At 39.2% G+C, this 25,269-nt stretch overlaps 1 protein-coding gene across 3 annotated transcripts in view; it reads right to left on the minus strand.

The window, feature by feature from the left end:
- Positions 1 to 25,269, minus strand: part of DDX39B (DExD-box helicase 39B) — a 308,058-nt gene that overhangs the window by 227,385 nt on the left and 55,404 nt on the right. For all 3 annotated transcript variants that reach the window (XM_044083268.1, XM_044083269.1, XM_044083267.1), the window contains exons 4-6: positions 10,498 to 10,590; positions 10,023 to 10,206; positions 3,265 to 3,383 (exon numbers count right to left, since the gene is read on the minus strand). In XM_044083268.1, coding sequence (XP_043939203.1) covers positions 3,265 to 3,383; positions 10,023 to 10,206; positions 10,498 to 10,590 — 396 coding nt within the window. The remainder of the gene's footprint in view (positions 1 to 3,264; positions 3,384 to 10,022; positions 10,207 to 10,497; positions 10,591 to 25,269) is intronic.

The following is a 25,269-nucleotide window of genomic DNA, read 5'->3' on the forward strand; positions in this document are numbered from 1 at the left end:
AAAGGCCCTGCAGCCACATACCCAAAAATGACCAAGCAGCTAGAAATAACTGCAGTGCTTGATAAACATCCAGCTACAACATCTCAGCACATCACCCCCTCTAAATGCAATGGACTACTGCCAATGCAAGAACAGCAAAGAAAAACATGTTACCGAATAAAACATGCAGCACGATGGAAAGTTAATCGCTTCATAGCAAAGTTTCTCTGCCCAAGTCAAAACATCTGAAAATTCTGAAGTACAGGATGCAACATACTAGAAATAAATTTCACAACACACTTCTCCAAATGAACTGCTTAAAGTTTCCAAAACATCCATGTAAATACTTTTACCATGTTACACAAGGGTTAACACTTACAGCCACTATACTAACATGCAAAAGCAGACAAAGCACTGTGGTTTCTTCTCAACACTGGTCTGCAGACAGGAGCGTCAAACCCTGAGCAACTTGGGATGAAGGGAAAGACAGGAGAGCTCAGACAAATCACCATGGGTGGCCAGGTAAGCAAACACTAGTACAGAAACTAAGATTTTAAGCCAAAATATGCAACTATTTCTGGTCACAGAGATCAGTCACCACATATGGAAGCACAACAGCCATACCTACAGAATTGCAAGGTAGGGAACAAATTCAAGTAGAAAGACTAGGAGCCCCATTTCAAATCTCCAATGCAGCCAGGAATGCCAATAAAACAGAACTGAAAGACCTAAACTGAACCAAGCTACTAATTTCAGCCCCTGGGGAAGCAACGTGAAACACAAATCAGGAAATGAAAGGTTTCAATGACTTAAGCTGTGTGACCACCTCAAATGCTAGAGGACTAGTGCATCTTATGAACTCTAAATTGAATAATCCTCAAAACTGGTTTACTGCAACACACCACAGGCTTATGACCAGCAATTCCCAAATATCTCATTATCCCCTTTTAATCACAACTTAGATAACTGGATGGGAAACAATACAGCCCTGGGATTCCACCCGCGTCCATGCTGGACAGGGGCATCGGATGCTGACTTGTCTAAACAAGGGCTAAACTCTTGGCTAGGCTTATAAAGGCCTCTGTCAATAGCATGGCATTAAAAATATCAAACTGAAGTGACAAGTTTGGCAGCTAGTCCACTTAGGGCACCCTGCAGAGCCTGACAGTCACCAGCCCTTTATACACTACTGAAGACACTGAAACGTGCACTAAAGAAAATGTAGAAAAATGTTCCACACTAGCTATACAGGCAAAATCTTTATCCTAGGACTCTAACTACAGTTGTTAAAGCAAACCACCAAGGTCCCAATCTGGCATCCATTTATACACAAAGCTTGTCTGAAAATTAAATGCTTAAGACTTGGTAATGAAAATCAGTTTTTAAAACGGTGGTACTGAAAATCAATTTTAAAACAGTTACATTAGAACGTATTCCCTAAAGATGCAGTGTCACATAACTTAGGCTTGCAAATTAGCCTTTGATGGGAAAGCTCAGTCAGTAACCCAAGCTGCTAACTACAGAACTGTTCAAACTCAAGATAAACTTGTCCATACTACACAAAAAGCATACAAAAGCTACATACTCCCCCAAAACTCAAATTTACACAAGATAGTTCCCCTCAATGTTAATTTTTTTCACTTCCTCAAGAAAGGGGAAACCTGGCTCCATTAAGCTGAGTCTGGGGGGGAAAAAAAAAAAAAAACTGAGGACTGCCCCTAGTTTTATCAAAGGATGCAAACATGTCCAGAATCAAGGTACATAACGTTGCTATGAATTACGAACCACATTTCATGCCCCCACCTAAAACCCTTTGTTTTCTCAAGGTCTATCACAACCCTTTTGCAGGAGGCTTGCAAGTTCAAAGTTAAGACTCTGTGAAAATCCAAACCAATATGGGGAGTACAAAGAGACAGACTGTATGCATGAAGAGCACAAGTGCACAACACATTACAAAAATCTGAAATAGCATAACGAGCAAATGCCACCTATGCAGAGTTGGAAAACAAAGTCTAGAGACACTACACAATGCAATGTTTACATGCTATGCCCCATGAAGGCTCATTCCACCAGTGCAGTTTAAACAATGGTGAAAAAGGCATTGCTCTAAATATAGTGAAATGTTCACTCAGCAAAAACCTGGATTTCAAATGCTCCCCCCCAAAACCCTACAGTTCTAAAACTTTCATAAAATGAAGTAAAACCTTGAGGGGACACCAGGTAACACTGCAGCTTTAGAGAATTCCAAAACACTTTCAAAACTTTACTTACGTTACCTACAGCATAAAACTAAACAAAAAAAAAAAAAAAAACAAAAAAAAACAAAACAAAACAAAAAAAAAAACAAAAACAAACAAAACAAATAAAAATAAATAAAGAGAGAAAAAAGGATAACTGATCCGGTACAGGTTGCATGGTCGCCACTCTTCTTCTGCTGTAAGGGAGGACTGGTTTCTCTTTAGGTATCGAGGACTCTCCACTTCATGAAGAGGGCAGCATTGTGTTTCATGGAGACTGTGTTCTGGCACTCGTCTTTGGCGCCCAACGCCTTGATGGTGATCCTCTGGTGGAAAGCCATGGCAGCATTGTTTCACACTCTTCCCAACACCTGCTGATGCTTTCTCCATCTACTACTTTCGAGGAATGATGACGGTAAAGGTGAGTGCAAGTGTAACGGTATCATTTGTACACTTTAAGATGACTAGTTTCCACTATCTGGACCTCGCTAGTGTGAGTAAATTATGCAATCATTTTGGACCGCCTCTCACATCAAGATCTTTATTAGCATGCAGTATGGAATGTGTTGAGGTTAATGGATGCCTCCCACCGCATACCATGGAAGGGGAAGGAATTTTCATTTTTGCTAAATCTGGAAGTAAAGGTTAACCTCCAGAAACTGCAGCCTTCCAAGAATAAACAGGCCTTCTGGCAGCACTAAGCATACAGTCCTATATAATCGCGAAAAATCTTCCGGATTTTCCCTGACTCTAGGCCTAATATCTTTCTCCGAGCGCATCTTCCACCCGATCGCACGCACCCGACAGCAATGTAACCACTATTTAAGTGTGTGCAACTATCAAATGGCTTGGTGAGACAGGATAGAAGTGCATTTACTGGCAAAGCCTCTTCTAAACTTACTCATGGGGGTAGGGAATTCCAACCAGCAACTCTGCAGTTATGGATCAGATGAATGGGCATTTTAAATGAGAGAAAGGACCAATCAGTAGAGGGCAGGGTAGGGCAGGGTGGTGTAGTGTTGGAGCAAAGAATGTAGAAGGTATTTACATCTTGCATGAACTTGCGGCAGACAGGGCGAATATCCTTGCTGAGAGTGGCACTGAACATCATGACCTGTTTCTCATGAGGGGTCATGCGAAAAATCTCCTGGACATCACGGCGCATATCTGCAACGAGAAAGGGGGAGGGGGGAGAGAAAATAAATTGCCATAATTTCTTTTTATAAAAACTTGTGATCAGTACACTTCCAAATACAGCTTTACACAAAATCAATTAGAAAAGCATAAAAAATTGAAACACGACACCAGGTCCACAAAGGACCATATGCAATACTAAAAACTGATGCTAAACGCAAAATTCTCCCAGACTGACAACTCCAATATCCAGTTTTCACAGTGCATATTTCTCCTGTATCCAATTTTGAAGTGAAACCTTCCCATAAAAACAAGGAGAAAATGCATGAGAGTGCAAAAAGGGCCACTTCTCAGACCGCTCACTATTCAGCACGTTTTTTTTTTTTTTTTTTTAAACCTAACAAGTCTGTAGTAAATGGCTGGTCAACTGGGTGAAGGCCTTGCAGGAAATTCTTACTGGGGCCTTAAAAGACCTGGAAATTACTTTTACAGTAGACACTGATGGCCAAGGAGCTAGCACACAAGCAATACTCCTAACTTTGTAATTTAATCTGGCCTTCCTTGTGGCTAGCATGAGTTTTGCCTACACCATACCAGTCTACAAGCACCCAAAATGCGACAGGGATACTATCAGTAGTGAGGAAAAGTCAGAACACACTGTTCAGGTTAGTTTAAAGGGGCACTTGTTTGAATCTACTGCCCACTCCATATCCAGCTTCCACACAAAACGTAGAAATGAGTGCATCCCTGCCTGCCGATGCAAACCACTACCACACACTGCCTGAATGGACAGATGTTCACAGGGTTGTATTTCATACACTTGCAAAGCAATGAGTGCCACTCATTTTCTTATCACCGATAGGCAGAGACTGACCATATGAAGCACAACCAAACACCACTGCAAGTGCATCTACAGTTACTCTAGTCGCAGGACATTTCAGGTAAAAGGTCTGTTAAAAAGTCTGGACTGATCTGCTATTCCACAGTTAAGAGGGTCTGGATAACATGATAGAAGCATAAATGTGATCCTCCTGTGAGGATTTAATATTGAAGGTCAAATGAAACATCCTTGCATAAAATCTGACACATGGATATGATCCTCCTGTGAGGATTTAATATTGAAGGTCAAATGAAACATCCTTGCATAAAACCAGACACATGGAAGCACAAAAGAGAGCAACATGAACCCCAGAACTTTGAAGGCAGTCCCAGAGATGCAACAAATATAGAATACTGTACAGTCTCTTTCTAGTGGTAAAAGTGCACAGAATGTTGAGGGACCAGCGAATAAAAATCAGTACCTTAGAAAGTTGAAGACAAAAGTTCACCATCACACCCAAGAAGTGGAGAGTGACAGCAGCAGACAGAAGACAAATCATTAAGCAAACGAAATTGAAACCTGCACTCAGCTGAACTGTGGCTAGCCCCTTTGTAAAAGCCATGCAGCCAAAAGCCATGCAGCAAAAAGACCAAAATGAAGAGTCTTACAATGGCAGGGACTAGATTCCAAGAAGCAGCAGCTTTCAGAACACTTCATTCTGACACGGAGATGGACAAGCAGTTTGGCTTTTCAGGATATTCAATTACCTCTTAAAGGGGATCACACACACAAGAACTTCGGGAATGAAGTGATTTAATGGGTTTAAACCCCAAATACCCTTCAAAAAAATATAGAATGCCAATTCAGTTTCTTATTTTCAAAGAAAACACAGTCCTTTCACAGCCACCAACCAGATAATGGATATGCCTCTGATGATATGGGCAAGTGCCAGCATAGCCAACTGGAGCTTTGTAAAGAATATGTCCTTTGAATATCAAAACCGATTTATACAAGTTGCGTGTGCTGAAAATGTGTGTGTGAGGTTTGCTTGCGTTGAAATGCATCAATTGTGCACCCTGCTGAAATGGAGAAATGTACACGTTTTACTGTAGCTGAATTAATGTATACGTTTTAATACAGGCTACTGGGACAGCAACGGTTAACTAGATAGCTTGCTTTAAGAAAAAATAAGGTATATGCAAAGTAAGCTGTTAAAACCATTAAAACAGCACCCCACATGCTGAATAGGACTAGAGATGCCAGACCTGGAAAAAAGCCTTTGTTCATTAGCTCAGTAAAAAAAGGAAGAATCCCCAGGCACTGCCATAAACATGTGTACACCGTAGCAGTCTACACTAAATTCCTGTCTCGGCTTCAAAGAGGAATACTAAACCTAGAGTCAGGTGACCAGATAAGGTCATTCTGCCAGCCCTCTTGGAAGTTATACTTTAGATACTGCAAACAGAAATCTTGGGAGTATGACATTTTCTGTTTTGGGGAACCTGACTAGAAAGATGCTCACCCACAGCATCTTGCCTTGCAGTAGTTAATTTAACTAGGGAACAGAAATGTTTATATTAGTCAGGGAAATAGTGAAGCTTAGTTTAGATACTGTTTTACTTTGAGACGGTCCTTTAATATTAATTACAATATCCGATACTGAATATCATTGTACTGCCTTTGGAGCTTTTCTCCCAGGGCCTCCACTGAAAATGGGTACTACTTGGCCCAGTGGACTTCCCCGGTAATCAAACTGAAATAAATAAATGCATTAGTAAACCAGTGTTCATGTTTGTTCTTTATTACTTAAACATATTTAACACCTCCATTGTCGCTATTTAACACTAGTCCTTGTAGAAAGGATCTAACTTTTGAGAGTAATTTTATTTGGGGACTGTGTGGGCCCCCTAGTTATCTTGGTCAACTATCATTTGTATCAATACTGTACAGTAAAATGACACAAAGGCATTAAGAGTAGCCATCTGGGGGCAGTGAAAACTGCCTTATACTCTGGGCAGAAGGGGGCACAGCAAGTGTATAATAAATCAACTCTCTCAACTCCTCGGGTCAAGGACATAAAATACTGGGTTTACCAGAGGGGGTGATTGAGGACTTGGCTTGGACTCTCAGCTAATTACCTATCCCTACAGCTGTACCAGTGGGGAGTCTTGCTGGGGACCTGGACAGAAACAGATTTAAAGAAATCCAGACCTCAGGCTGAGTGTGCTCCCTATGTGCTCTTAAGGAAACTTTATGTAGACAGGTCTTCACCTGGAAATGAGTGTATCCATTTGTATTCCAAGTGCACATCCTTCTCTGGTGTCAGTGGTGAGGATTCAGGCTCCATTACTAGCCAAGCATGTGGACATCACACTGGTGGCCATCATGACAAAGGGAGATATTGCCAGCCCAGCTATCTGGAATTTTGTAAATATGTAATTTGTGAATAGGATTCATATATACAATGTCTGTTAAAAAAGCATTAGAACTGTATGTCATGTACAAATCAAACTAGTTTGTACAGACATGAGTGTTAAAGATGTACATATTTTGTAAAGTACAGAGCTGAGAGAGCTGTCCAGTGTGTTATGTTGGAAAACAGAAACGTGCATATACTACTGTGTTTAAATGTGTTTTAACAGTAGAGACGGGAACATAGGAGTCTAGCAAATTTCAGAAAAAGTTAAAATTACTTTATGGCAGCAAGGAGACCATGCCTGTGCTGAAGTTTTCTGAATTGTCTTGGATAAGCGTTTTACAGCTTACAGCAGCTGCAAAGATCTGCGGTCTATGCATTTTCACAGGCAGATGCTAAATACTGCCAGTATTCAGCAGTGGGGGTTTCACCTGGGAGAGGCAGATGACAAGTGTCATTCTGCAAGCTATCCCAAGCTATCCCAGAAGTAATAGTTTAGATACTCTTGAGAAGTCTGAGTGAGAGAGCATTCTGTCTTGGACCTGGCTCTAAGTTATTAGGAATAGTATAATTATCTTTGATACAGTCGTGAATATAATTTGTATTGAAAGTAACATTACACCAGCCTTTCCCATATATATATATATATATATATATATATATATATATATATATATATATATATATATATGAACTGGATGGAAGAGAATCGACAATGAAGAAGACCCGAGCCCGATCGACAAGAAGCAGAGACATCGACACGCGACAGATGCCGAGCGAGGATGGGTGGTGCCATGCCGAGGGGGTAGCGAGATAGGTAACTTGATGGAAGGAGGGTGTGGAGATTCGGAGGTTATAGGTGGGGAAAAGGTAGTGTGTTAGGGTGTAAGGGGGTTGAGGGGGGGAAGGTGGGGTGGGTTAAGTGAGTTAGGGTTAGGATAGGGGTGGGTAGGGGTGAGTTTAGTTAGGGTTAGGTTAGGGGCGGTGAGTTAGGTTAGGAGTTAGGTGAGGTGGGAGGGGGCGGGTTAGTGAAGTTAAGTGAGGGGGGGATAGGGGGGTTAAGGGAGTTAAATGGGTTAGGGTTGAGGGAGGTAGGGGAGTTAGGTTAGGTGTGGTAGGGTAAACGGACCTTAGGAGTTAGGGTGTAGGTAGTGTAGGATTTTGGTGTGCTTGTGTGTGCTTTGTGTGTGTGTGTGGTGTGTGGATGTGGGGTGTGTTTTTTGTTTTAATTGTTTGTTTGTGTGGTGTGTGTGTTGGGGGTTTGTGGTTGTGTTTGTGTACCGATGGTTATTTCGTTGTTTCGGTTATGTGTGGTTGTGTTTCTATGGTGATGTGGGTATGTGGTGATCGGTGATGTGTCGGTGTTGTGTGGTTTCGACTATGTCAGGTAGAACCATATATATATATATATATATCAATCCTCAGACTGTCAGCTACTTGGGCAGGGGCACTAGAGGCCTTGGCTTGCGAAACCAACCCCAAAATGACTGTGGTCACTGTGTGCTCTTAAGGAATCTTGCACTTTAACAGCAGCTGGAAATACTGTACCCGTCATCCTCCCAGTGTGAACAGTCCTCACTGTTGCCAGTGGTGTTGATTCAGGCTCCTTGATTACTGAACCAGTGGTGGGGCACCAGTTTAAATCAAGGGTAAAGATGGTGGAAGAATGATAACTTATTTGGCTATAGTCAACCAGTGCAAAGCTGGGGTGTGGAAACAGAACCACCATCCCCACTTCGAGACAGGGAGTGCCATGATCTGCTATAGGACTAACCACAGCCTACACAATGTTGAAAACCTGGTCACTGGGCTAATGCCCTTGAAGTAGGGATGAAAAGGGCTATTGGAGAACAGCTCTCTCTTCTTGCTTTTGAATTTAGACTGGTGGCTCCCCAGTGTTCCGGTAAAAGCACTGGGGAGGATAAAACCAGATCTCTGCAGCTCTAACTGTCTAACCACTTTCCTACCTTTCCAAATTTAACTGGTCTGTAAAGGTGTCTGAACAGGGAGAGAATGTACTGTCCAACTGCAGTTTAATGTAACCAAGACTACAGGCAAACTGCTAAACCAGATCTCCTGCCACCAAACAGGCTCCTAACATGGTTATCAAAAGCCAAGTGGAGCATTAAGGGTGTGTAAAAAAGCATGGGCCATGTAGTCTAATTGCCAGCCTGCTCCTCTGCTGCACTCTCCAAACCAAGCTGAAAACAAACCAAAGGACTAGCAGACAGGGGAATCTGACCTCATACCCACAGCTTCCACTCAAAAATGCAGAAGTTGAATACAATTATATCAACGTTAGAAGAGGCATTAAGGGTGTGTAAAAAAGCATGGGCCATGTAGTCTTGAATTGTCAGCCTGCTCCTCTGCTGCACTCTTCAAACCAAGCTGAAAACAAACCAAAGGACTAGCAGACAGGGGAATCTGACCTCATACCCACAGCTTCCACTCAAAATGCAGAAGTTGAATACAATTATATCAACGTTACAAGAGTAGTACTCCTTGCACTGCCAACTTTTTTTTTTTTTTTTTAATATAAACCTTGTGAATACCTATCCAGACAGCATGTTAGAAGCATGCACATACAACCAGGGATTCCTTGGGTGCAATTAAGTCAAACCATTCCCCCTCCCCAAATGTTACTGCCACAAAGAGAGGACCTATATTGGGAAGCATAGATTTACCTCCTCGTAGGAGATGGAAGGGTGCGCATGTGGCAGACACACTTTGGTGCCAATGCAGAACAAAGTCTCCCCAGCTTCAGTCAAGTCTAGTATCAGATGCAAAGGTCAACCATATATTTAGGCAGCCACAAGCAGCAGTTCAAAATGGACATTATGCCTCAACTTTGTTATTGGTATTGTTTTATTGGATGTTGTAAGCTATTCCATTAATCAATGAAAGCAAGAGGACGCTAGTGAATACTCCTACAAATGATGGCACACCAAGGACTAACAGCTTACCTCTGAAAGAACAGTGTATACCTGGTTCCTGGTCTAAAGGCCACAAAGGACAAACTCACACCCATCACAGAATTTGCAGAAAATATCTGATCAAAAGACCAATTCTATGCACACACATTCCCAATCATATGCCCTTGCACAGCAATGATCCTTACGAGTAGTAACCTATCCATCCCAGAGGAGCAACCTCAGCACGATATCCCTTTCTACAAGAACATCTGAATTAGTTTGACAACCATTTTTCAGAAAGGAAGGGGAAACCTGATCAATGCATTCAGTTAAACAAGCTAATCTGGATGCATTTTGGACAAAGGTGGCTGAGGGGTTCACATTACACAATTACTTCCAGTTCTCCACAGGACAGACTGATGAAGTGGCAACAAAATTCCACTGCCACAATTTAGTCTGCTACAGTCTACGGCCATTCCCTTCAACACCCCCCCCCCCAAAACTACCACCACCACTTCACTTACCAAGCTGTTCTAGCATCTTGTCACATTCGTCCAGGATGAAATGCTTGATGTGCTTCAAGTTCAAACTCTTATTCCTTGCCAAAGCCAAGACCCGACCCGGGGTTCCTACTACAATGTGTGGACAATTCTTCTTCAGAACATCTTCATCCTTCTTGATAGGGAAACCACCAAAGAAAACTGCCACCTGCAGAAAAAAACAAACTTAAAACACTGCAAAACCTGTGATTCAGTAACATGCATGAGCTTTGGGAGGACATTAGCTAAAAAGGTAATAAATCTGAGGCCACCACATTTTAAATGCCAAACCCTATGCAGCACATTGAGGAGAAACCAAACTGTCAAAGGTTAAAATCCAAGCTCTCAGTACTACAGGAATGAAGTGAAAAAGTCCACAACCAAAGCAGGGATAGACTTTCTCCAAGCAAAACCCGTCTCACAACTTCCTTAAAGATTATAAAAATACTGTACACATTACCTTTACATTAGGCATGTACTTTGAGAATCTCTCATATTCTTTGCTGATTTGAAAAGCCAGCTCTCTGATGTGACACATCACAAGGACAGAAACCTAAAATGGACCAAAACAGTACTTTGAATTACAAGTAAACAGACGACACAAGCAACATACATAAAAAAATTCATTCTCAGCAGGTAGGTTCAAGTTTGTCAGCCTAGCATCCAATTTCTGTTAGCACCTGCAATGTTTGGCTGTTAGCACCTGCAATGTTTGGGGTCCAAGTGCAAGACTCCCAGTTAATCACAAAGAAATGGAGTAGTTTGAAGAGATTCCACTGAAAGTGAAGAGCAAGTCAGTTGCTTAGATCAGGAAATACCTTTGCTGCCTACGTTTTTCACTAGCTGCTACTACATATATGCGCCTGGTGAAAACCCTGAGGGCAATAATGTGACAGAATGGCAGAATTCCAAACAAGAAATAACTGGATCTTACCCAAAGCACAAAAAAACTGCTTAGAGTTGACATTTTCATGAAGGTAAGCATTTGGAAGTCAAAGGCATACATCAAATCTACATTAGAGAACAGGTTTCTCCAATGTATTCCTCAACTTCACAGCCCTTTTCCTCCCCATTTACACTGTCCTCTGTAAAGCAATAAAGCATTTACATATTTTATAATTCCCCTTACACTTCTGTAACAGAAGCCCACCTTCTCATACTGTGATGGTTTCACTTACAAAATTATTCTCTCACGTATGAATAAAGCTTGCTAGAGTCGCCCAATTACTGACATCAAAGGCCAGGCAGTGCTGGTACTTTTTCTTAAAGGACAACCGTGCCCTCAGACTCAAAAAACATATTAATTTCATCATGGTTTGATGTTTCCTACATTTTAATAGCACTCAGACTATTTTGAGCTTTTTAGATATTTTTAGATGCAATTTCTGACTGACCACATGGGGTCTGGCATATTGAAAAAATTCAGACCGTTTACTCTGCCTCAAATAATGCATTCTGGGATACTTAGTCTCCAAAAAATTGGATCAGATCTGCCACGTTTTGCCTTAAGCTGCTGTCACTTCATTGACTTAACAGGCATTCACTGCAGTCTTAAAATCCCCTACTTTTGGTTAAAATGTTATCCTTTTTCAATGACCACTTAAAACACAAGCAGTGCAAATGCTGCAGAACAGAAAGGTGCATTTTCTAGCCCTTTCATCTTAGAAATGCTAAATTGCTTTCTTTTGTGAAGGCTGAAAACTAGCTCTTCAAGGCATCTCCCCTCCCACTTCACACCTACCTTCCCTAGCTGTCAAAGAGCCAAGGGTAATTTGACCCATTATCTGCATGTGATTGACAGCTCGTCACAGCAGGTGACCAGAGTAATGCACTGTTTGCTTGTCAGCCTTTTCCTCCTTACAGTGGGAGACTTTTTTGTTGCACTACTCCTGTCAAATTTAAAACCAAGCTACATAGCACTGGCAATAATCCCTCCTTTGCAAAGCAGTCTGCCACTTATTTTCCCTTCCTGTTTAAATAGCTAACAAATGATGCACTATAAACTTGAAATATTTTAGACTTGCATGACAGCACCCACATGCTTTTTTGAGTCAATATTTTAAAAAAAATTATGGCAGTGCTTACATACACGCAGACACACAAACGCAGACACACACACTGCTTTACTTCTACAATGATTTAGATTTTTACATTTTATAGCAGTGTACTAACCAAGCAGAGAAATCTGGTTCAAAAGCAAGGATAAATTGATCCTGAAATACCTATGAACCTCAGCGCAAGAAATTAAGCCATACATAGAAGTGGGACAAAGGCACAAACGGAAAAGCGCAGTCTGGGTCTGTCTGCAAACAGCTACAGTTAACTTTGAGTATGTGTCTACCTGTTTAAGCAAATATTCATTTTCCCCTGGAGAGCACTCTGCTTTGGCTTGTAAGCAGCCCCCCCCCACCACACAGACACACACACATTCCACTTTCTCTTATTCCCTTCTGTTAGCAAATAGTATCCGCCATAACTCAAGCATTAAACATAACTGGGGAAATATAAACCCTGGATCAAAATGAAAATAAGTAGGCTAAGCTAAAAATACAGCTGCGAAAGGGAAGCATGTGGCACCCTTACAAACAGAAAAAGATTAACTCCACTAATGTGCAATTAAAAACTTGGGAGGACACAATATCAGGGCTAGGGAGGCATAGAAACAGGGACAAATTACAACTATTAAGTAGTAATAAGACTTACCTTACTTATGAAGTAGCAAAACGCTGGTGAAGAAGTGCTTCACATGAGAGTCGACCAGATTTGCTAACACAGAAAAGGAGTTCCACACAGCACCTAGTCCATTTATTAGGTTAACAGTGTGCTGGGAAAGGCAGTGTTGACATCACAATGTGGGAGGATCACAGGGATTCTGTACAGCATGCAAACAAGGCAGTGTTTACATCACTTTGGGGGAGGAAACCTCCCAGGATCTTCAGCAAGAGCTATGGCAGATGTGACATCATTATTTAAGAGACTACTAGACAGTTTTCATCTTGGTTTTAAAACTGAAAGTCAAACAGTATGGAAAAGTATGAAGCCTAAGCAGTAAAAGAGAATAGTGAATTTTTTTTTAAAGCTGCGGATTTTTTTTTTGAGGCTGTATCACAACAGGATTTTAGGGAGACATCAGATAGAGATATTTGATTTGATATCCCGTTGTTTTCCTTTAATCAGTTCCCTCCCCCAAAATGACATCACCACAGCAGTCATCCGATTCTAAAACCAGACCCACCCATTCTGTGATGTCATGGCTCCCTTGTCCTTCCCCCAGCCTGAGTGCTCAAATACAAGTGCAGGAGGTAGGGTACTTTTTAGCATTGTGTTTTCAGTACGCTGTATTTCCCTATTGGAACCTTATGAGTCTCTCTTTCTGCATCAGCTTCCCTCGTGGATTTATACTGGTGAGTATGACTTTTTTTGCAGAAATACACTGACAGCAAAGTATCAGTATCTTTAATGTGGCATCTCCATTTCTCCTGGCTTTTCAGTCGCTGTGCTGCATAACTTCACACGTGCATCCAAAAATGTTTAAACACTGCTTGTTTGGGTCCTGCTGACCAAACAACTGTTGTGGATACATGTATGCACTTGGCGCTTTAGTACTGTACTTTATATTTGCCTTTGCTGCAGCATTCCAGCTGTTCTGCGTGGTGTTGGTTGCCAGTGGCAATTACTATAAAGTAGTCTTCTTTCCAAAGTTTTCTCTTAACTTTTCTAAAGAGCAGTACCACTGACTACCTTAAGGATTTCCTGTTCAATATGGGTAATGGTTGTGCAGTCTTGTAATCTGTTCAGTGAGAAGGCGTAATGAAAAAACTTGCTGTCCTTTGTCTGATGCATTAGTCCCACTTCAATCTGCAAACTGGCACCGTTTTACTCATTTAATGCCCTGTACTTTTTTTTATTATTATGCAATTCCCTTTTCCTGTGGCGTTCCTTTGCCAGCTGTTCCATGTGGTCTTGGTTGCCAATAGCAACCGTTTTTCTTTATGGCCCTGTGATGTCTGATGTGTGCGCATGACTGTGCGATTACAAACTTCCAAGCCATTATTTACACTCGCTTAGCAGTTTACTTTTTTTTTTCTTCTTATTTTATACTCGCTAAACAGCTTAGCGAGTGTAAACTAATGGCTTGTTAGATAGTAATTGCATGCTCACACTGACAAACACTATTATGTTGCTGTGCTTCTCTCACCGGTTATTTGCCACCTATTTTTTTTTATCTAAAATATGTCTCTGCAGACATAAGGGTAGTGGGTTTGATTCTTGTGTTTGGGCAGTGATTGCAAGTGCGTGGGGAGAGAATGAAGTGTGTGTGTGTATGAATGTAGGACTGCCTGCATGTGTGTAGGAGCGCGAACAGTAAGGGAATGCATGGAGAGTGTGTGTATGAATGTAAAAGTGCCTGCGTGTGTGTATGAGAGAGCAATCAGTGAAGTAAGAAACTCCTGTTCATACAAAATAAAACGCACCATATTAACACTTATTTACATGTTGCGTATTTCGGCTTTTTCCCGGTAAGGGGTCGCCACAGAGGATCTCCGGTCCACCGATTGGCAGTAGATTTTTATGAAACGCCGAGGTGCCAGCTAGACACCCAACCTTCAATGAAGGCACGCCCATTTATGCACGCATGTCTTTCGAACACTACCCAAGCATGGGGAGGACACAGACTCCACACAGAAGGCACTTCCAAGCCAAGCAGAGAATCGAACGGGAAAACCTCTTGCTGTAAGGTAACAACGCTACTGCTATACCACAGCGACATACTAACACTTTTTAAATTACTAATCTTAAAACCTTTAGAAAGGCAGTTGTTAAAGAGCTACCCATACAAGGTATTGTAATTTACCATGCCTGGGAAACATCTTACTACTTTTGCGTTTCAGTATGGTGACAGGTTGTATACTGCCTTAGATTTGGTGACCCTTCCTTGAACATATATTACCATAAAACTCGAGAAATTATGTATTAAATTTGCATTTCAGTTTAATGTCAAAATTATTTGCATATTTGTAAAACTTGGCTTATAGAATCATTGTTTGCGTTTTGCCACAGGCTGAATCGTCAAAGAAAATGTTAACCTTCAGAATGCCTGGGATAAAATATATTATACATCTGAAAATTTCTTCAACAGATCTTACAACCCAAATTAAACTCTTGTATCTTTTAAGACCTTTGTGATTAAAAATGTATTTGTTCTCCTGTTCTTAGAATTCACCTCCATTTGGTAGTAACCTGCCTTCACATCCATTTTACCAAAAACAGTAGCACCATTCAACATAATAATGTCATCCAAAGTGCTTTCCCTCAAGATGGCTTTATTTACCATACATACATCAATGCTACAGTCATAGCGCAGGTGTGTTTTGGCTTTGGTATGGTATGCAATGGCTAGCCATTCACTCCAACATCAAGAACTGACCAACCATTGTCACAACAGCACAGGCATCTGGTATCCCACAGCAGTTCTATTAATGTAGTTTTGAATGCTTCCAGACTGCTTTGCTCCCTAGCTACTCCTGGGAGATTATACCAACCTGCGGAATCCAACCTGTGGTTGTCTTGAAACATGGTCTGATAAGTATCAAGCCATCTTCCTGTCTCTCGGACAAGAGTTTGGATTTTAGAGGTAGACAAAGTCCCATTTTAATAATTTCTATATCTTTGAGCCAAGCAGAAAGGTTGTTCTTTCATTGATGGGTAGCTACTTGAAGCATTGGAGGAAATAGCAAAGATGCACATTTGGTTCTGCAAGTAATTCAAATCTACAAATCTTTCTAAAAGTAACAGTACAAGTGTTATTTGTGGTAGAGTGAAGAGCTATTAAAGGGAGCCCATGCTCAGTTTTTGGGATAAGTATGTTTATAGCTTTTGATAAAACATAAAAAGGCTCTTCAGAGGTCACTTGAATAGATTTTATTAATCACCATACACCAAAAACACTCCAACAGTAAAAACGCACAAGAAAACGAAAGTCCAGGACATTAAAGTACTTAGCGCTTTCACCCTGAATCACTTCTGGGCATCTTCAGAGTACTAATAAATTGTGCAGCCAACTTCAAATATATAGATGTGTTTCTAATTGCACAACGCCTACCATTAGTTAATTCATAGATTAATAAGGTTTTTAAAAACACACACACACATATATATATATATATACATACATATATATATATATATATATATATATATATATATATATATATATATATATACATATATATATATATACATATATACATATATACATATATATATATATACACATATATATATATATATATATACATATATATATATATATATATATACATATATATATATACATATATATACATATACACATATATATATATACATATATATACATATATATATACACACACACACACATATATATATTTTATAAATTTATTGTAACTTAGCATATTTGTTTAAATTGTGAATACACATTGCAATCAATATCAAGGTTGTCATAATATAAGGTTTAAAATAAAACAGAAATTAAAAAATACAGTGAATAAACTTCACGAATAAAAAGTTGGATTGTTTAAAAATAATGTAAAACTAAAAGTGTAATAAATTAGAATAAAAATGTAAATAAGGAATATAAATATATATTTTAATTATAAATTAATTTATAAAATACATATTGCAAACTAGGTTATAAAATTCAGGAAAAAGTGATAAACTAATCAGATACAATAGGATCTTTGTTTTAAAATACTAGAAATGGAAATGTGTCCATTAATGCCAGGTAAACTGGCATTAAGTCTTAACTGCCATAAACATTCCTTGGCTTCTAACAGGTAGTCATAGTCTCCTCCTTTTTCCTCAACAATTGGGAATTCAATAACAAAAAATATAAATTGCTTAAAATTCTCACATTTGGCACCATGTACAAATGGAGTATTCACAGTCTTTTTGTTCTTGATGTCAGTGTTGTGTTCCAAGATGCGTTCCCTCAATTTCCTAGTGGTTTTTCCAACATAATATGCTGGACAGGAAACACGTGTGGCTAAACACACCACCATCTTGGTATTGCAGTTACAATGTCCTGGACATTTAATAGATCTACCATAACCTTGCACCACAGTGTAGGGTCCATTGTTTACAAATTTGCAAACTTTACAAAAACCTCATCTACTCATTTATTTATTTTTATTTTACATTTGTTGACCGGGCTAGTCTAGCTGGATATATGTCCATTTTCAGTAGAGGCCCGGGGAGAATTTTTGACATAGTATATGCACGGCCTTTGTTATTTTCCAAACTAAGATTGGTACCCCTACTGTATGTAACCTTTGGGAAATAACCAAGTATTTCATTATATTCTGTCTTATTGGAAAAAACATTTAACCAAGTATCATTTAATACTTGAACTATAGTGTCAGTATGTTCATTGAATGGTAAAATAAAAGCACCTCTTATTAATACCCTTTGGCATAGTATTTAATCCGAATTTAAAAACAGGTTTATAAAAAGTATTCCTTTTCATCATAACTTCCTTTATTTGGTTTACTAGATTTAATGGACAGCCTCTGTCTAAAAACATATTACGGATAGCAATTTCATTTGTGAAATTGAGACCATCTTCACTAATACGTGACAGCCTAACCATTGACAAGGCTGACACAAGAAAGGAAATTCAAGAAATGTTGTTCCACCTTCGAATCTAGCGTTGAACACTGGAGACGGCAACAAGGGGAACGTTAAGTTTTCAGACATCAAGGAAATATTAAAAGCAGAGTTTTGCGGACATACTCAAATCGAACATTAAGGACATGGGGTCTTTGAACCAACAGATCAAAGAATTTGAAGAGACTATAAAACAGTTCAAAACTTTACAGATGGACAACGCGTTTTTAGAGAGATCGCTGGAGTTGGAACAGGTACCTAAAGGATTACGTATTTTTAAACTACCTTTTGGGTTCCAAAATGACTCTGAATTGTTTGATGAACCGTTACTTTTATATGACGGAACTGGCTTAGACCTTATGCGTCTTATTAGGAACAATAATAAATTAAGCAAATTAGATGCGACATTAACTGAATTAGATAGAAGTACACGTAATGATTTGTTTGAGATGAACAAACACAGAATAGATAATATTTTAAAAGATTTGGACAATTTTGTTTTGAAAGGGTTGGAATATAAAAATAAAAAGCTTTTAAAGGATAGCAATGATTATGCAAATAAGAAGGCTTATAATCATTTTAGAGAATTTAAAAATTTTAAGTCGAATCACGAGGGTGGCGAAAGTGAAAGTGTTGCTGTATTATACCCAGAAGGAGAGGGTCATTCAATTAAATACGATGGGCCTACATATACAAACAATGTACGTAGGTTACAGTATGAGTGACAATGGGGGACACAACGAAAATGTTTTTTTTTTTTTAGACGAATCAGTCTCGAGGAGATCGGAAAGGTTAGGCGACAGACATCAGGGTCAACCACATCAACAAATGCAATACAGGAATGCCCCGACTTACAGGAAAAACACACATGGAGTGAAAATTAAACAAATTTGGTAATTTCTTTACCTGATAATGCAACATTAAGTGAAAATTATGAATTTGTTTTACAAAGAATTTTTAGATGAAAGAAGGCTGACAACTTTGATGCTGACAAAAATACAGAGAGTGGTGATTTTGAGATTACTTTGGAAGTTAATCCTTCTGATATAATTATTACAGATGGAAGTTTTAGTCTGTATAATTATACAGGTACTACACTTGGTCAAGAACATGTTACATTATTCAAAAAAGGTTTCACCTTCATTCCTAATTACAGACATGATATAGGAAGATTGATAAAATTTAAAAATGTATACAAGGCTGTTAAATTTAAAAATGTTTTTTGCAAATCATAAGGGGGTTGAATTTGATATAGGTAGGTTGACTTTAAAAAGATCTAGTACTTTTATACCACCCCAGAATCCTATTATATATTTGAGATGTTATGTGAATCACAAATACATACAATAGTAAAAACACCTACAAACCGAGAAGACAATCTCACCAGTACAGAGAGATTTTGTTTAAAAGAATCAACTACCAAGGATAAATAGAGTTATGAAGTCTGATAAAGGTGGAGGGGTGGTAATTATGACTAAAATAGACTACATTAATAGAATGACTAATATGCTTGACAATGAAACATATGAAAAAGTATCAAAATTTGAGATGAATAGGGCATATACAAAGATAGACTGGTTTACTTTATGACCATCAGATAGAAGGAATGATTGATAAATCTGAATATGAATATCTCATTGTGGAACATCCTATAACTCCGTCAATTTTTGGCATTCCAAAAACACAAGCATTTCAAACCCTCCTTTTAGGCCAATTGTTTCAGCCAAGGGTTCTAAATTGGAAGCCATAGCTAGATGTATTGATTACTGTAAGGATATTCTTAATCAATTCCCTCATATTAAAGACTCTTGGCATTGCCTGGATAAATTAAGGACTTGCAATAAGAACACTGACGATACTGTTATGATTACCAAGGGTTCTAAATTGGAAGCCATAGCTAGATGTATTGATTACTGTAAGGATATTCTTAATCAATTCCCTCATATTAAAGACTCATGGCATTGCCTGGATAAATTAAGGACTTGCAATAAGAACACTGACGATACTGTTATGATTACCAAGGGTTCTAAATTGGAAGCCATAGCTAGATGTATTGATTACTGTAAGGATATTCTTAATCAATTCCCTCATATTAAAGACTCTTGGCATTGCCTGGATAAATTAAGGACTTGCAATAAGAACACCGACGATACTGTTATGATTACCATCAATGTGATAAATTTATTCAGTCATACCCCATAAGCTGGGTTTGGATAGGTTTGAAACAATTTTAGATAGTTACAGTGGATTGCATACTGTGAAAAGTAAGTTATTGGTTGAGATGATGGAAATGGTTTTATTTAATAATTTTATGTATATGGAAGGTGAATATTTCAGACAATGCACAGGGGTAGCAATGGGGGCCAGATGTGCCCCCATTTATGCTAATTTGGTATTAGCACAATGGGAAACCAAAAGTATTTTTTCTTCCAGGTTCTGGACAAAAACAACATTTTATGTTAAGATACCTGGATGATATTTTAGTCTTTTGGAGAGGTAATAGGGGTGAATTAAATGATTTTATAAGCTACTTGGGTACTACATCGACCTTTAATTTCATAACTAAAATACATGAAGATAAATGTGAATATTTGGATATATGTATGTATTTTAAAAATCACGAAGTTGAATCTAATATTTTCCGTAAACCTACATATTCGAATTCCTTCCTTCATTATGACAGCTGTCATCCACATTTTCAAAAAAACAACATTGTAAAAGGTCAGATGGTTAGGCTGTCACGTATTAGTGAAGATAGCAATTTCATTTGTGAAATTGATACCATCAGTAATATGTTTTTAGACAAGAGGCTATCCATTAAATCTAATAAACCAAATAAAGGAGGAAGTTATGATGAAAAGGAATACTTTTTATAAACCTATTTTGAAATTCGGATTAAATACTATGCCAAAGGGTATTAATAAAAGAGATGCTTTTACCATTCAATGAACATTCTGACACTATAAAGTATTAAATGATACTTGGTTAAGTGTTTTTTCCAATAAGAAAAAATAATGAAATACTTGGTTATTTCCCAAAGGTTACATACAGTAGGTGTACCAATCTTGAAGAAAGTTTGGAAAATAACAATAAGGCCATGCATATACTAGGTCAAAAATGAGTACATGTAGTTTTTGTAAAGTTTGCAAATTTGTAAACGATGGACCCTACACTATGGTGCAAGGTTATGGTAGATCTATTAAATGTCCAGGACATTGTAACTGCAATACCAAGATGGTGGTGTATTGAGCCACATGTGTTTCCTGTCCAGCATATTATGTTGGAAAAACCACTAGGAAATTGGGGGAACGCATCTTGGAACACAACAGGGACATCAAGACCAAAGAGACAGTGAATGCTCTATTTGTACATAGTACCAAATGTGAGAACTTTAAGCGATTTATATTTTTTGTTAAATCGATAGAATTCCCAATTGTTGGGAAAAAGGAGGAGACTATGACAACCTATCAGAAGCCAAGGAATGTTTATGGCAGTTAAGACTTAACGCCAGTTGTTTACCTGGCATTAATGGACACATTTCCATTTCTAGTATTTTAAAACAAAGGTCAGCCATAGCCTATTTTTTTGCCTGCACCTCAAAAAAGCATCACTTAACTCCTACCATGTGCAGCATGAATACCAATAGGATATACTTGCAGTGACACTATTTTGGGGCTTTTTAAATGCAGAGGTCTGAATCTGAAAAACCTGATGGTTACCTTGAAACAATGTCAGTAAAAATAAAAGGGCCTTTGCATAAACATGTAAATGGATACTATATTCCAGTCATGGCTACTGATGCTTTGGTATTGATAAAGGTGAGCAAGATTTACACAAGTAATTTACTGCCTACATAAGAGCAGTAAACAGATCAGGAGTGAAATATGGGAGTCAAGCTATGTCTAGTTTGCATGCAAGTTGGCTAATTTGCAGGGTACAAGACAAGAAAGAGCTAGAGCTCAACTTGAATGCTTTCTCCCTCTACATACAACCACATACAAAAGTCAGAGGCATGTTGGGAATACAAAACAGCAACTTTGCACAGATTCACAATGTTTAAAAATCAAATGAAAAGGTGCATTGCAAGCTGGATGCTTGCCTGCCCTATAGGGCCATCGACCCAGAAGTAATTTTAAGCCTAGCCGTTTCATCCTAATACCATAGAAATGTTAATAGCAAAGACTGCCCATGTCCAGAAGAGATGTGGCCTCTATCTCCAGTAAGAATTTAGTGCTCCTTCCACTTGTCCAGGCTCCTCGAACACAGTCAGAGGTGCTCATGAATTGGTAGCCTGTTCCAGAGATGCAGCAGGCTCTGGTAGAGAAATCTGTCCCTCCAGTATGTCCCATTTAAGTTGCAGGCCACATTTTAGGTCTGTGGAACCAATGACCCTACTCCAGTGTGATTTATGGATATGCAGCAAACTCAATAGGTTTGTATCTTGGATTATTCTGTAAGCCAAGCATACGTCATCCATAAGAAGTCTATAGGATATTGAGTACAGTGACAGATGTTAGTCTGAGTCAGGCATATGCTGGAGCCCCCTGATCTTTGTTAGAAACAAAGGTCTCCAATTGCTGCAGGTGCTTAGTACAGTACATAGGCACTATACTCCATTACAGTCCTAATAAGTGCCAAGTATATAGGGGTTATAACTTCTTCTGCGCTCTAAGCGGTGCCTTTACTAAGTGTGCTACATAGAAAGTTTTTCTTACTACAATAGACATACGGTGGTCAAAGTTAAGGTCACAATCAACTTATGATCCCAGGTCCCTTACCACTTCACGAGCGGTAGTTAACATTGTGCAGAAGGGAATGATGATGCATTTCTTTGCATTCAGTTTGAGACCGTGACTAACCAGTCATTGGTATGAGTGAGACCCTCCTGGAGTCTACAGACATCATTTGGGGATTCAAAAACTGCACCTTGTTTGCAGTCATGTGCAAACTGTCAGCCACAAACCTTAGTTTTGACCTTAACTGAGAACATACCAAACAGTACGGGACCCAGCATGGACCCCTGTGGCATCCCGCTGGTAACTGGTCTGGTTGATGTGGAGCCACCCACTTCTTAAAATGCAGGTGTTTACATCCAATTTGCTACTTTAGGTCTGAATGCAGGATTTTTGTTGAAAGCATTTGCCAGGTTGAGGTATGTTGTGTACAGATATGCCCTTGGTCACATTTTCAAAGAAAACTACCAGATTTAACAAGCAGGATCTGTCCTTCACAAAGCTCTTCCATTGCTGGGGCCTTGCCTTTGTTTTCTTGGACAGCAACGTTTGCTTTTATTGTAAAGTTTGTTGATGCTGGATGTCCACCATGGCAGCTTGTTTTTACTTGGGGCTCTGGCTTTTTGATTATTTCTGGTACAGCAGAGTTTATGCACTTATGCAAGTGACTGGCATAGTTACTTCTTCCAGCTGAAGTGGAGCTTGGAAAGCATTTATACCTTCACCTAAGAGGGTACAGTTTGCCTTGAAGTTTAGCCTGATTTCACCCTGCGAGTTCTGGTGTTAGTGCCAGCTTGAAGGCTACTCATTTGCCGTCAGTTTTAACTAATGAGGGATCAACAGTTTTGGCAGTGTATCTGTTAGACATGTTGGGGAGGACCAGATCCAGAATGCTTTTGTTCCCCTTATCAGGGCATAGACAATTTGTTCCACGGTATTTGAATTAAAGGACCTTTTGCGATAGTGAGTTAGAGCTAGCATAGGTTTCCCAATTGATGGTGGGATAATTGAAATCCCCCATAACCAGTGTTCTGTAAAACTTTGATAGTCTCCAGTTTAGTAAAGTAGGCTTCGTGGGCACCATGACCCATAGAGGGGGATCTTTAGCTGGCTAGGACTTGAATGGGGGTCTTGCTCACCATAACATGTACATGAACTCCATGGAGATGCCCATTGTAAACAGGAAGCAAATTATCTCCAATATACAGCAAAACACTGCCTCCCTTGGTTTTCACACATTAATTTTGTTGCTCATCTTGTAAATCAATAAGACGGAGGTTTGGGCATTCATTTAAGTAGATTATACACAAATGTCAGGATAGAGCACTGGAACATTAAACTTGGCAAACCAACTACTACACTCATACATAAATGGCGGCTCACTCAAAATGGCACTCTTGCTTACATGTGCTCTGTACTTGTATGTAAGAAGTGCCCACTGACTGGAAAGCTTCTTAGAGACACAAAACACACCCTCTGGACTTATTCTGCCATGTAGTGAAAAATGACAATGGAATCAGCATGCAAATTATAACAAAACAATGTCCAGGTTGCCATGCATCTGGGATTAGGTCTTGACTCACAACCCGACCTAGACAATCAGCTTTGGGTTTAGCAACAGGGACAGTCACTAGAGAACGCTTTTTCTGGGATGTCAGGGGCATCAGGAACAAGAACAGAAACAGATATTTCCTGTAAAAGGAACACGGATAAGTCACTGAGAATTAAGTGAGTCACAGGCAAGGTGCTGTAACATTAGGAGGAACTGGAAGCATCCAAGCCAAATTCTATCCCCTGTGATTTCACAATACAGTATCTGTTCTTCACACTAAACTTTTCACTTGATTAAACCAATGACAATCCTTTTGCTGGCTGCACCCTCACTCTCCCCTCCTTTCAATGGATTGAGGTTTGCTGGTCTTGTCATAATAGGACTTGGGAGAAACTTTTAGGCTTTCACTATTTTGTTTTTAGCACTAGGAACCAACAAATTCTTATGTATATGTAGTGTGGTTCTGGTTTGTCTCAACAAATCTCTGAGCAGGTGAACCAAGAAAATTATCGCTAGTAATGTTGGAGATTAAGCAAATTTAGAAAACATTGGTATTGGCCGTTTGGATTTCTCCAACTGCCGTTTTGCACCTTGCACTGCACTTTCAGCCAAGCCATTTGATTGTCCATTCGTCTAGTAGTCGTGAATACCCACAAAGTCCTACGTTTCAGCAAATCTTTTGAACTGCTGACTTGTAAACTGTACACCATTGTCAGAATGGAGACTGCAGACTACCATGGACAGAAAAATATCTTCAACTTAGTAATGACAGTACTGGACGTTAGTCTTGAACCAATTTGACAACCCCCAAGTAATATTTAGAAATATCTTCCAAATGGTGTACTAAATTGTGGTTAGTAATGAAGAGTTTGATTAACCATAATTTGCAAAAATGAACTTTCTGCATCCAAGATAGAAAATAGTGTAATTTGGCATGAGGGCAGCAACTGTGACTGCATGCATTGGATAAGGTAGTTTCAATGCTTTGTTAAAGTTTCTTGGATCAATACATGTTCTAAATCGGAGCTCTGAGCCACCACCATGGAGAATACCCATTCAGTTGGTTCTACCACTGGATAAGTTGCTCCTAAATACCCCAGTCCATCTCAGCTTTGACACTGTTCTATATAGCCACTGAACTTTCTGCAACAGGATTTAACTTCATGGAGTAAAGAACTTTGAGTTTGCCAAGCTGGTCTTCAAAAATGGTCAGAAAAAGTGTCGGGTGAAATTTGAGCAGTCACATGTGCTTACACAGTGGACTTTACTAAATGAAAGCAGTCCCATTTTCCAACTGAGA

Source organism: Protopterus annectens, chromosome 9.part0 (assembly GCF_019279795.1).
Source record: "Protopterus annectens isolate FY-2018-M chromosome 9.part0, PAN1.0, whole genome shotgun sequence".
Lineage (NCBI taxonomy): Eukaryota > Metazoa > Chordata > Ceratodontiformes > Protopteridae > Protopterus > Protopterus annectens.